The 13,856-nt window shown below is 37.4% G+C and overlaps 1 protein-coding gene across 11 annotated transcripts in view; it reads right to left on the reverse strand.

Annotated features, from left to right (window-relative positions):
- The window catches only part of LOC131425588 (PH and SEC7 domain-containing protein), a 196,275-nt gene that overhangs the window by 56,324 nt on the left and 126,095 nt on the right, over nucleotides 1-13,856 (reverse strand). The window contains exon 1 of one of the 11 annotated variants that reach the window (XM_058587597.1): nucleotides 1,789-2,240. The exons of the other annotated variants lie outside the window; for them this stretch is intronic. Within the exon in view, the coding sequence (XP_058443580.1) occupies nucleotides 1,789-1,821 (33 nt within the window). The 5' untranslated portion in view covers nucleotides 1,822-2,240. Of the gene's footprint in view, nucleotides 1-1,788; nucleotides 2,241-13,856 lie in introns of those variants that run through there. 11 annotated transcript variants of the gene reach the window in all.

A 13,856-nucleotide genomic window follows, 5' to 3' on the forward strand; every position in this document is an offset into this window, starting at 1 on the left:
GAATTGATGTGTATTTTTGAACATATGCGATTTTCATGCGGATTTTCGAAGTAATTCAATTTCTTATAAGTTTTTCCTTGCATAAAAAAATACTTAAGTGCTTTTTTCATTGCGATTATCTAGATTGTAGTGTTCATTTGAGCCAGAAAAAATAATTCCAAGCACTATAATGCAACTCAATAACTTTCAGTAGGAAAAACGAAACCCATTATGTAGACATTTTTTTAGGAAATCAAATAGTAGAAAAAGGAAAATTGTGCGAGATTTAGGTGTAATCTTGGACTCCAAACTAACATCATAATTTCCAAGACCCATATACTATAAAATTGCTATATAGTAAATATATATATATATATATATATATATATATATATATATATATATATATATATATATATATATATATATATATATATATATATATATATATATATATATATATATATATAAACATCTTTGTCGTAGAAATAATGCGTAGTATGTAAGTAAACATTGTAAACAATTTATATGTAGTCTACATTTGCTTGACGAAATAAATAAATAAACTATGTGCGACGTTGGGAATCGAACACAGGTAGACAGTGTTAAAGCGATGGTTCTATGCACCATGCTATACCCGTCCTCAAAATAGAGCTACCTGTTTTGTTGACTTGAATTTTTCACATTCTCTTCGCATTGCGGTACATCTGCTCATTTAGCAAAGCTTCAATCTTACTTTCCGTGGAAAAAAGTCAGAACTGTGTTTTCTAAGCATTTCAATGTAATATCTAGTGTTCCACACGGGAGCCATCTCGGATCACTTCTATTCGTATTATTTGTGAATGATCTATCGAACAGCTTGCTTTTTCCACTGAGGAGGTCTATGCAGTTTTGCGACTTATCAAACTCTACAGTCTAGATTTCAATGAAGTTTTAAATACGCAATATTCGGAATTAGGGAGTTACAATCCAGCCCCATTCCCCAATGTACGCATTAATCGGATCAAATAGGTACAGAAATTATTTGCAATTCGAAGACTACTTTCCGAACACATTGACTAAATTGGCACGTTCCCTGATTATTATTGTTATTTGGAAACCGCGGCAAAACATTTGTTTATTTTTTATGAATAATTCTAATCGAAGACAATACAAATACACTGGGAATCCTTCTAGATTCAGACTCATACTGATTTTTTCATATTCAGGCAACACGCTTAATAAAAAATAAGTTACTTTGTAACAAAAACCACCAAATGTTTACAGTCTGGGAACGATTGGAAAATCGTCACTTATTCATATAACATACGAGACAGTCGTATAGGCATTGCTTTACAGCGCAATTTAGTAAATATCCGAAACATATGTTCTCAAAGGAATCTTATAACAAAGTTTCATATTTCCATCCACACAGTCGATCAATAAATTCTCCATCGCTCTATGGCTCTGTCTGTCAGCGACACTGACGGCGAGAGTACCCCTTTTTTCGCGCCCGAAAAACATTTTCCGAAGTAAGTCTCACTGTGATGGGCACTTGATAAATGATGACATTGATGGATACCGAAATGTTAAAGTTGAGCTGTCGTTAATGTTTTTCCATTGCTATGCTCAGACAGAAATGGCCGAAATCAATTAGTTAAATTTTGCGAAATGCGCATATTTTTGTTTGACAGAATAAGGGAGAGAAGATATATTTTCTTTCGTTTTTTTCGTTTCTGCAAAATAATCATTAATCATTCACATTCAATTGGGTCTCTCTCGGGAATTGAACGGTTTTAAACTTAGAATTTATCAAAAAAAACTTCTCACCATGCGGGTACAAAACGATGACACGTCCAGCATTTTTCGGCTTCCAAGCAAAACCTTTGCCACACAACCTCAAAAACAAGCACTCGAAAGCACCTCCACCTGATGCTCTGACTGCAAACCAAAATACGATCTCACACTGTTGCTAAGCGGGCACCACACCTCACGCGGCACGGGGAACTGAAATTCCGACTTTCTCCGAGACGAAGAAAAATCGTCCCCTGCTTCGTCGACCCACACGTGTGCCAGGCTCAGTTCAAATCCAGAACATCCAGAGCACTCAGCGACCTACAAAAATTGGGTGCGGATTTCCACAACCCACTTATAGAAATTCCTCACAAAATAAACGCATCATGTTCATCGGGGGGGGGGAACCTGGAAAATTGAATTTTCAACTTTAAGCCAGCCACAAACCGAGAAAGCTTTTTCGGTGAGTTCACGCACTTCGGAATGAATGTACACACGGCAACCGAAATATCGATACTGAAATGCTGCTCCTCAGTTAACACACGGTTCGGGCCAGTCGAACATATCTTTGTTTTTTTTTCGTTTTTCACACGCGACGGCCGCCGTTCCGCCGTTGATTCAGTCGCGATTCAGGTGAGGGCGAGAGAGAGAGAGAGCCCGTTCCGAAAACTATGTGCGTGGCATGCATGGCCGATAGCCGTCGGGGCCGACACCAACACCAGCATCGGAACGCGATCAGCTGAGAGAAAACAAAGCTGTCGAGGGGTCCAACAACAGCAAACAAAACTGTTTACGTCAATTTTACTTCAGCTTAACACTTTTGAAATTCATATCTCTCTAATTCATTTAAGTTACGATGACAGAGGGAAGGCAAAAAAACGAACGAAATTATCAAAATTACATCTTCTCGGAAAACGATGGACCCCCCTTCCCGCAACACGCTTACTTAATTAAAGTGGAGTGTCGCGAGTGGAACGATAGCAAACGAAAAGAAGAAAGAAACACAGAGAAGAGAGTGTGAAAAGGGAGAGACAGGCCGCTATTAAATGAAGCTTCGATATCGTATCGAGAAGCGCAGGTTGTTTTGTTCGGGAACAAGCGCCTTATGCGTAGCCAGAGCTAAGGAACATGTAGATGTGTATGTGTTAATTTTTGTGTGTATGGTGGAATAAGAAAATATCCAACTCCACTGCAAAACAGTTGCTGATTAGTACCGTCGCATGGAGGAATATTGAAATGCAAACAACGACTAATATTTTGTTCAAGAAATTGTTCATTTGAAATTACTAGCTGTTTCCATCTCTCTAGAAGCTCAGTAACTTCGCAGTAAGAATAAGTCTCTACAAACTCAAAATCATCTAACTACTTTCAGATTTTCTTTACTATAGTAAGCGGTTCTTTTTAGAACTATTAATATATTTATTTTAATTTATTTTTTTTGTGCTAATATTCAAACTACGATAATCCAAACAGAAAAAAGCCGTTCGATAATCGTGCGGCACCCGATTTCCAACCTCTGGAATAAGCTCCAATAACACCAATGGGAAAGTAACAGTATAATGTTTTTGACAGATGTCCAAGCTTTCACTATGACACATGAAAACGAACATTTTTGCACGATATGTTTCTCCCCCTTGGCACTATTATATATAAAAAAATTCGAAACACGTGTTTTTTCATCACATCATAATGATGATCATAATGGTTTAGAAAAAAATTGTGCCGTTTTTTTTGAAACTCAACATAGAGAAGCGCTGGTCAGCCATGCCATACCGCATCGAGGTGCAATGTCTGGGATATACGGTGGGGATGTAGGACTTCCCATTTGAGCGTTTCTAAGTATGTTTTTAACAGGTGTGCAACATGTGGGCGAGAATTATCATGTTGTAAAATTACGTCGTGTCTATCGGTGAATTGTGACCGTTTTTCTTGCAACACTCGGCTCACATGCATCAATTGTTGTCGGCAGACGTCCCTTGTGATCCTTTCACACGGTTGCAACAGCTCTTAATACGCTACAACCAGCTGGTCCTACGAAATACAGAGCGAACCCTTCAAGGCATGAATATCCCATACCTTGCCCGACGATTTGAATTATCTAAGTGGACCCACTTTCAGCGTCAGTAGCAATTGGATGAAAAAAATAATCTTTTTTTTTGTCGTTGGAGTAGTTGTACGCACGTTAATAAACGGTTTTCGACGTCTCTTGGCTTCCAATTTAACGGTACCCAATTTTCTATCTTTCAGATCATTCCCGTTGCTTTTAAACATTAGCAAATCACTGACTGAGTAAATCCGAATGATTTTGCTTGTTATTTTTCGTTTGCAACTGGTCTTAATCGAGCAAATAGATGATCTGGTGGAGAATTAGCAGCAGCGGCTAGAAATCAAAAACTATAGTTGACGTAACTAAGAAAACGATGAACTCAAGTCACACCATAAGGATCCGGTGATATTTTGGTCAGATCTTGCGAGTTACCACTAGATCCAGAATATAGACGTCGACTGTATAATGTATGTACAGTTCAGACAACAACAAAAACGACTGAGCAACAATCATACAAAACGCTAGCGTAGATGAAGAATTGATGGAATAAAATCGCCAAAGAAGGCAACTTTGTGCGCCACTGGGAATAAATATAAGAAATTGTAACATGATAAGCGAAAACCTTTGTTGTTCCATTACCATCACATGAAACCGAATCCAAAATTTTTACTTTTTATATATCATACACAGTGTGTATGAAGTATAAAAAAGGCGGGTCTATAGGATGTCCCAGAAGGTCTAGAGCCGTTGTTGTTTTTCGTTGACGTTGAAACAGCTGATTAGGGCCGATGAATTTCCCAAAAAAGCGCAAGGAGGTCGAGCATTAATTGACGTTTCACTGAGTTAGTTGGTAAAAATAGTATCGTAATGCGATTCGGCAGTATGGTGAGTCCTTCCCGGACAAGGAAAAATAGAAATAGAAGATAAATTTACTTGTTAATTGATAATTTGGCAAGGAATCTGCAGATGTGGAACGAAAGCAAAGAAAATTTTATCTTTCAACCGATCACATAACGATACCTAGAAGATTTGGCCTGACTCAGTTAGCTGCCAGTACAGTCGAAATGTCACCGAATGACGTATTAGCGGAATGATATCGATTTGATGGCGAACATATGAACCCGTCAAATTGTGCAGTTGTTCGTCCTATCTAAAAATTGTTAAGCGTAAATTGAATAAGTGTAGAAAAGCAATCGAAACACCGTCGAGTTGGAAAAATTGTGGAAAAAGATGACCAGTAATATTGACAGTTATGCAGAAAATGATGAGAGGTATTCGCCGTAAAATTCAACAATTCATCCTGATCGAAAATGAGTGAACCAAACGAACAAAAGCTACCGCCGACACGAAAGAATACAATTATTGTTGACTTCAAGCAGTGCAAAATTCGACCTTCGATACGAGAACTTGAAGGTTTGCTTAAGGAGCAAATGCATCTTGACATTAAACGTGTGCATTTACTTCAATGAAATAAGACCAATAATGTTGTTTATATCCAGTTTCATAAAGAGTTGGATGCAATTCAATTCGCTAAAGACAATAATAATGTGCACTATGTGGAGCACGAAAATATCAAGTACAACATTCTAGTATATGTGAAAGATAGTACTGTAGAAGTGCGTGTGCATGATCTTCCCTCAAGCGTCATCGATCCTTATATTCGCAAAACTATGTCCCAATACGGAGAAATTCTCTCTACCGAAAAAGAAAAGTGGAAGAACTTTTTCCTCGGTATTCTAAATGACGTATGTTTGTTACGCATGCGCTTGAAGAGGCCTATACCTTCATTTGTGACTTTCGGTCAGGATACAAGAGTCCCGTGCAAATCACTTGTTACCTATGACAATCAGATGGCCACATGTCAATATTGCAAAAAAGCTGCTCACTACGGTAAGCCATGTGATAAACTGGACAAGGAGACGACTACACCAAAGGACAACGGTGCACCAACAAAAAAAAACACCCACAAAAAAACCAGTACACCTGTGAGTCACCAACAACAATGAAACATCCCCTTCAACGAAACCATCCAACGTATCTCCTATAGAACAAAGTACACCAGCTGCAGTTAACAACTTACCATCCAACCAACCAGCAACAGCAAACAATGTACAACAAGACGCATCTACAGCAACTAGCAACGATACCACGGCAATGGATGACGAGACGAACCGCGAACAAACTGCCCCTCAATCCTCGCAGGAGGAAAATGGAAGCTCCTCTCCCCCTAGAAAAAGGGTGACAACGAGATCCAATACAAAAAGTTTATCTAAAACCTCAGCTCAATCGGCCACGTAAAGCTTTTACGCAAATAGGCCTGAATAAAATATCATTGAAATTAAAAAAAAAATCACAATCTAGTCCTGGTTTAGCAGAATTTGGCATCAGTGCCTTGCGCAAAAGACACAGTAGCTTGTTACAAAGTTAACGGAAACATGTCAAGGAAGCGGATTCCATTACAAGCGTCGGTGATCTGGAAGTAGATTCCGGTTATAAGGCTGCCGTCGCCAATTAATTGATCGAACGTTACTAAATCCGTTTTGTAATATTTGTGTTTGAAAAGAACTGTCAATATACGCACTGTTTATATTCCAATAGAACTTTTTCTATCAGACAACAACAAGCTTCAATTTCCAAGCATACACCGTTCATTAAGTTACATTATTTTCGGGTTTCGAGCTATTTTATTCGGTAATCATAACCCATGTTTCAAGGTCCGAACTGTGCGCCATTCCGGGCCGGATAAATTTTAATTAGTTTGCATTTCCATTTGCGATAACGCATTCAATCGTAGTACTCACAATGCGAATGCGGCGAGGGCGGCGGCTTACATCGTGTGTTATCAGTAGATTCAAATTATCATTTCTAGCACACGGCAACGCCATTTTCTCCGATGTCGAGATAAAATCAGATTTGATGTGCGAGGAAACAACATCACCGATATCAGCAGAAAGCCTGTGTCGCAACTGTCTGTCTCGATCAAAGCCGTAACCGATCGTTCCGAGAAACATGACACCCTTAAGCCTAATAATTCCTGGCTGACAGCATTCGTTCAAGCAGCAGTAATACTTACTTCAAATTATGTTTTTTTTTGTTGTACAGAGGACTGCTTGATCCGCGACCCCCGTTAACAACAAAAAACACGAACCGGTTTATATTATTTTTTTGTCTTTCGATTCCAATTCGAAAAGAAAAACATAAACACCACAAACGAAGCCCCGAAATTGAATGGAAAAAAAATTCGCGATGTGGTTTCGGTGCGAAACCTCGAAGAAAGGACAAGCTCCCTCGGCTAAAATATGACCGGTTGTTTTTAAATATGAGCTTCGAATGGATAAAGTCGTTTGTTTATGTATTTTGAGGACGTCATTCGTCTTACTGCCTCCTCCTCCTCTTCATTCGATTTGAGACAACGGGAATTGTTTGTCAACAATCGCGGCAGAATGCACAGTACGTAGTGAGTAGTGCTGTGCGATTTCCGATTCGATTTTCAACGCGTTGACATGTTGATTTTAGTCTGGTACAGAACTATATGTAAAGATCTCTTTACCTTTTTATATACAAACAAAAAAAAATCAGTACTAATTTGATAGCATTTTTCACGTAAATAATCTTAATAAAACCTTCTGGAACGAGAATCGTGACTGTGACAAACAAGGCCTGATCAAGGCTTAATGAGCCTCGATTTGTCACCAATCGCAAACCTTGTTTCATGGTCAAGAAGACTCTTTCAGGACGTGTTTATTACTAAGCCAACGATTAATGAGCCGTGCTGTGTGAAGTGCGCATAATCATTTTTCGTTTTCTGTTACGTTCGTCTTCGACTCATCAAATTGTACTGCTAGTGCAAACTGAGCAGTTTATCTTGAATTGTTAATCGGATGTGAGGTTGTCTTATTTTTTTCAATTGATTTGTTTGATACGACTCAACCTTTTAAAGCAAATCCTTAGTGTGCTGAAACGCCTGTTTTTATGCACCTGGTGATGTAATAATATCAATCATATAATTCTTCAGAAAACTTTGTATTGGCTCATCATTCTCTAATTCCAATTCAGAAATTCGGCATGAGCAATTAGACCCCCCATTGAAGTCTCAGTTTGTAAAAATCGGTCCCTTCAGCAGCTGTCCGGAAATTAAAATCAATTGTGAAATTTTACACCACTATTTTCGGTACTTTTTTAACTGGAGTCGTGAAGTCGATTCGTGTGGTCAACAACGGGAGCGGGTCATTTCGCCGAATAGGTCATCTCGCCGAAAGTCGTTTCGCCGAAAGGGTCATGTCTTGTGTATAACTGATGAGGCGTAGCCACATAACCGAAGTCAAGATGGCTCGGCGGCTCAAAGCCTTTTACATACAAACCTGTAACCGCCTCGTTTGCCCGGTTACTCAAAGTTAGGTTTCTTTGCTTTAGTTAGGTCCGAGCTTTAGTTAGGTAGCGAGAACGGACAGCAAATGAACCAAAACGATGTGGCGTAGCCGCATTCGATATTTTTTTCATTTTCACTTAATAAACGGATAATACCACATACATTTGCTTGGTAGATACACCTATGCAATTGCTTTGATGCTTAGTAGCTAATAGTCAACAAGTTTTCTTGGGAACTCCGTTCTGGGGTTCATGAATCAATCTTTATTCAAGTGTACAAGAATCAATCTTTATTCAAGAAGTACAATTGTAGGTCAACAAAACCGGCGTAACGCTATCATCTTTTATTGTCTTTATTTTGAATCAATTCTAATCACGATTTTAAACGATTTCAAGATTCGGCCAAATGACCCTTTCGGCGAAATAGCTTTCGGCGAAATGACCCTGATCCGTCAACAACTGATATAGCCTAAATAGTTTCGCACCCAATTCAGAACAATTCTCACGTTTTTTGCATCGTCGCTCAATTCGCTGATTCTGTAATTCTGGAACCGGAAGTCGAATCAATTTCAACAGCAGTCAATAGCGTTGTAGAGAACGGGCATAGCGTGATGAGTTAGTCGATGTCTTTCACGCAGCCCGCCTGGGTTCGAATCCCAATCCCGAACATATAATCAGAAAACTTTTCTGACCCGAAGAGTAGAATGAGCTTGAGGGTGAAACTAGAGATGGGCAATCTGTTCGCGAACGGTTCAAAATAACTAGTTCTTCTGGAAGAATGTGAAAAAAAAGTTGTTTGTTAAAGAACGATACACACTTCGAAAAAATCCTGTGATTTTACATTTTATTAGATGGACTTGCGTCACAGTTCACGCAAATTTACGTGGAAGAACATTCAATATTGTGTCTTAAATTCCATGACATGAAATTCTTGGAAATCAAAAAAAAATGAATATTGATTGCGATCGCCGCGCGACTTGATCCGACAATCATTGGATCACAAAGTAAATCTGTTAATCGACTGAGCCACAGAAGCACACATCCTTTTGGCTGGTAAAAGGTGCATTTAAATTCATACAGTCGCACCTGCTAGCAGAATGCAAGTTACAGTCGAATTCATGATGATCTAATATTAGGATATTACAACTGAAATTTCCAAAATTAGGTCTTAATGAATTACATCGTGCGAGGGATTAAGTCACCTGTAATATTCCAATTTCAAATTCCATTCAAAAGTTCGTTACCAGCGAAATATAATTATTTGGTCTTGTACGCTTTTCCCAGCAACATTCAAAATATCAAATCAAAAGATGGCTCTTTGGTGAATTTGTTTCTTATCAAAACATTTCTGTTCCGTTAACACCCAACGTTTCGAAGTTTATACCTTCATCTTCAGGGCAAACGACTACAAATATTTTTCGTCAAGTGTGGTGTATCATTCGAAATAGTTGGTTGATGTTACACCGTACTTGGCGAAAAATATTTGTGATTTTGCCCCGAAAATCAAGGTGTAACCTTCGAAACGTTAGCCCTTAATGAAAAATAAATGTTTCGACGAGAAACCAATTGACCAAAAAAACATCTTTTAATTTCAAACAACATCAACAACCGGAAGTCTGATTCGGATGATAAGTTTGTTCAAATTCGTTAGGCCATCTCAGAGAAAACTATGTGATATTATTTTAATGTTTAACACGTACCACCTTGAAATTTCAGAAACGGAAGTCGGATCCGGGTTAAATAAAAAAAATGGTGCTGTGCACACGGTCCAACCATCTTTGAGAGGGAACCAAGTGCCATTATATTGCTAACGAGATATAGCGATAACGTAGCATTTCATTAAATTTAATAACATCCTATCAACGTCGCAGCAATTAGAAATTATATTCAGTTACTTCTGCAAGAATACAGTATCTTTTATGAGACGAAATATATTTGAGCTGTTGACGAATAATAGTTTTAGACACATCAGAAACATCATTCAAATAGTGCAAAAATATATATGGTGCAAAATGACTGCCTTGAGGAACACTGAGAAAGTCAAGGTAGCACACATACCAACTTTTTTAACGATTTGTCCGATAAAACTGAATCCAATCCAAAAATGCTTCATTGAATACAAGCCTTGCTAATTTAGTAACACCTATTAGATGAGAAACTCGGGTATACATCGTCTACCTTTAGCCTGAATAACAACCGATTGAATATCGAACACAAAATAATCGTATAGCGCATTAAAAAACTATGTTGAGTACCGCTTTCGAGTGGATATCTTCAAATAAGTTTATTAAGGCAGCCGGCTACCGAGCAAACAAACAATCTTTGGATTTTCTTGTATTAGTTTAGTGTGTGGCCTAACTATAGATCTACTATCGGTTACCGGGAGTGAGATGATCAACGATGTGTATTTTCCTCTTATTAATTCAACATACCTTAATATTACTTATATTAACATAAATATCACTAAATGATTCCACCAAAAAAACTATTGCTAACTTGAATAAAAATTAGGAAGTTTCTTTGGGTATAAGCAAACATAAACTTTAGAATTTGTCAAAATAAGAAAAATTTTACCCTTTTATGTAGCTTGGATTTTAAAATACGCTTCGCTCTCTAGTTCTAGAACCGGGGCCCGAATAAGAATAAAAAGCAATCTATTCTGCTAAACAACCTTTCATTTGAGTCAATGTTTGTGAAAATCGGTTGAGCCATCTCTGAGAAAAATAAATGAGTTCCGTTTTGAAGCCACCACTACTTCCGGAACCAGGAACTGGAATCCGATATAACTGAAGTTGGTTCGTTTAGCAAGCAACTAACACAGCTCACAAACTGAAACAGGTTTGAGTCATATTTAGAACAGTTTTTCCCATGTTTGCATCGTCGCTTTAAATGACGGTTTTTACAAACTGACTTTCATTTTCGAAATAACAGCGAATAAGTTTCCATACAAGAATATCCTAAAACGAACGAAATCCTTTGAAGTAGTCATGTCCTTCTTCGTTTGTGCAGGTATTGTAAGTTGATAGGCAAAATATTTGATTTTGAGAATGTGAGTAACATGAAAAATGCATTATTACCCCTAGGAGGAGTAAAATAAGTTTAAGCTAATCATATTAATAGCAAATTTTTATTTATAGAAGTAACAGGAGCACACGATTTTGTATGTTTCTAACATACAGCAGTGGCAGCGTTGATGCTATCATTAGATTTTTATTTTTGTCATTATTATCATAATAGTAACTAACAATCACAGCATGCTTAATATTATTTGCTGTTTTTATTGTCGACTACCTGCTGAGAAAATTTATTATTCTTTCGTTCACACTTCCAGTAAAGTTCAACTAAAATCAAGCACCGGTAACAAATGTTCGTACCACCATAGTAGTTTTGGTTTCTTTAACACGCTTGAAAACGCATACTCATGCGTGCTCGGTGCCGCTAGACTCGGTTGTGTATTCAAATCCGAGCTTCGGTGTTGGATTTCGTTTTCTTTGCTGTATGTACGACATCGAACACCTCCCACTGTGTGATTCGTTCGAAAAGGCGGTGGCGTTTTTTCTTCTTTCGCACTGATGCGTACCGGTTTTGCATCGTCACTTTATATGACGGTTTGATACTCATCGTTCTGTAATTACGGAACCGGAAGACGGATCCGGGAAAAATTAAACAGTAGCTTTTGAGACAATGAGAGCTTTGTTTCTAATCGAGACTTGTGAAAATCGGTTCAACCATCGCTGAGCTATCGAGTTAAGTTTATCTTTTGGAATTTGTTTTTAACACTTTCGGTGTTTCCGGAACAGGAAACCAGATAACAGTAGTGCAGAATTAGGACTATAAATCTAAATTATGCATACTAGAAGCATTTATTTGTCAGTTTTATGGGTTTTGCACCTGTTTTTGTCATCGCTTGTGAAAAATTCTCAGGAAATTGAAAATTTTCCACTTATCGCGCTCTAGTTTCAGGACAGGAAGTCGGATCTGGATCAAATAATCTAGAAATTTTCAAAGATCTTTAAGACCTTCCATTCGAATCTTAGTTTATGAAAATCAGTTGAACCGGTAGTCGGAACCAAATCAAATTCAATAGCACGCTATGATCCTGTAATACATTTCATTTAAATCTAAGTTTATGGAAATCCGTTCTGCCAGCTCTGAGAAAAGTGAATGAATATTTTTGTTACATATACACGCACACACACACATTTGCTCAGATCATCGAACTGAGTCATTTGGTATATGACACTCGGCCCTCTGGGCCTTGGTTGAAAACTCGGTTTTACAGTGGTTTCATAGTTTTTTCTATTTTTAGAAGGGCAGTACAGTGAATTATATGATTATATATGCTTTGATTAATGATAACAAAAACATTAATAAATATACAAAGCATGTTGCACTCGAAATAGGAGCGCAGGTTATCACTACATAAATTCAAACGCTGCGCCTACTTCAAAACACGCAAAATGCTGCGCTCCTGTTACTTCTATAAATCAAATTCACGCTGAATAAAATTTCATTAGGTTTAATTCGAATGGTGCAGTGCAATCGATATAGTTGTTCATATTGAATTGTTAGGGGAAATTGATATCTCTTCTGGTTTATTTTCAATCGCTCGTGAGGTATTTAATCCATATTGAAAAATTCCTTTACTAGTGAAGTTTACAAAATTAGTCAAATTTTCGAAAACAACAAATATTAATAAAATTTCTAATTAAATCCTACACTGAAAAAATAGATTTAAGAAATTTAAGAACGGTTTGCAAGAAAAAAACACAATTTTTTATTTGGGTAAAATTTTGCCCCAAGATAGATAGTTATGTTCCATATCAACCGTCCCAAAATTTCAAGAAGCGTATTTTTAAGGGACATTTTTTTTAAATTAAAACATTTACTTATCTGATTCTGATAGCATTTTTTTGCAAATAGCGTTTGAGTGTTCTGTGAAGCCTCCCCGCAAATTGAGTTTCATCGAATTCTTGCACGATTATACGATTTTCAGTTCAGTTTAGTTTTCGACAAAAAGACACGAAAAAATGCGTTTTGACAAGAAAATTTTTTTCCCTAAAAATGTTTATTTTGAAATGTATGAATGATTTTTCCCCCGATTGAGCTCGAAACAGAAGGGCAGGTTATCGCTACGCCAATTCAAACGCTGCGCTTACTGTGTGTTCAAAACATGTAAAATGCTGCGCTCCTGTTACTTCTATAAATCAAATACATGCTAAATAGTATTTCATTGGGTTTTACTTTAAATAGTGCAGTGTAATCAACATTGTTCATATTGAATTATTAGGGGAATGGAGCAAAGTGGGGTTTTCTTGATATCTCTTCTGGTTCATTTTCAATCGCTCGTGAGGTATTTCAATCCATATTGAAAAAATAGTTTTGTAGCATTTCATAGTGCCCTCTTTTGCACTTCAATAACGTATTATGTTTCTCGTTCCCGAGCATGATTGTGTTTGCTACGAGTCGGAAAGGAAAATATTGCCTCGGGGCAAAGCGAGGTACTGCACAGAGCTCAAACTCTGATAAATCATACTGATACAATTTCGAATCGAATGAAATAAAAGATTTTCTAGTCATCAGTTGTTGACGGAATATTGATTTTTCAAATATAGTGAGACAAAAAATTTCTGTACTAGTGAAGTTTACAAAATCAGTCAAAGTTTAAAGGTAAAAAATACACTGAAAA

This window comes from Malaya genurostris, chromosome 1 (assembly GCF_030247185.1).
Source record: "Malaya genurostris strain Urasoe2022 chromosome 1, Malgen_1.1, whole genome shotgun sequence".
NCBI lineage: Eukaryota > Metazoa > Arthropoda > Insecta > Diptera > Culicidae > Malaya > Malaya genurostris.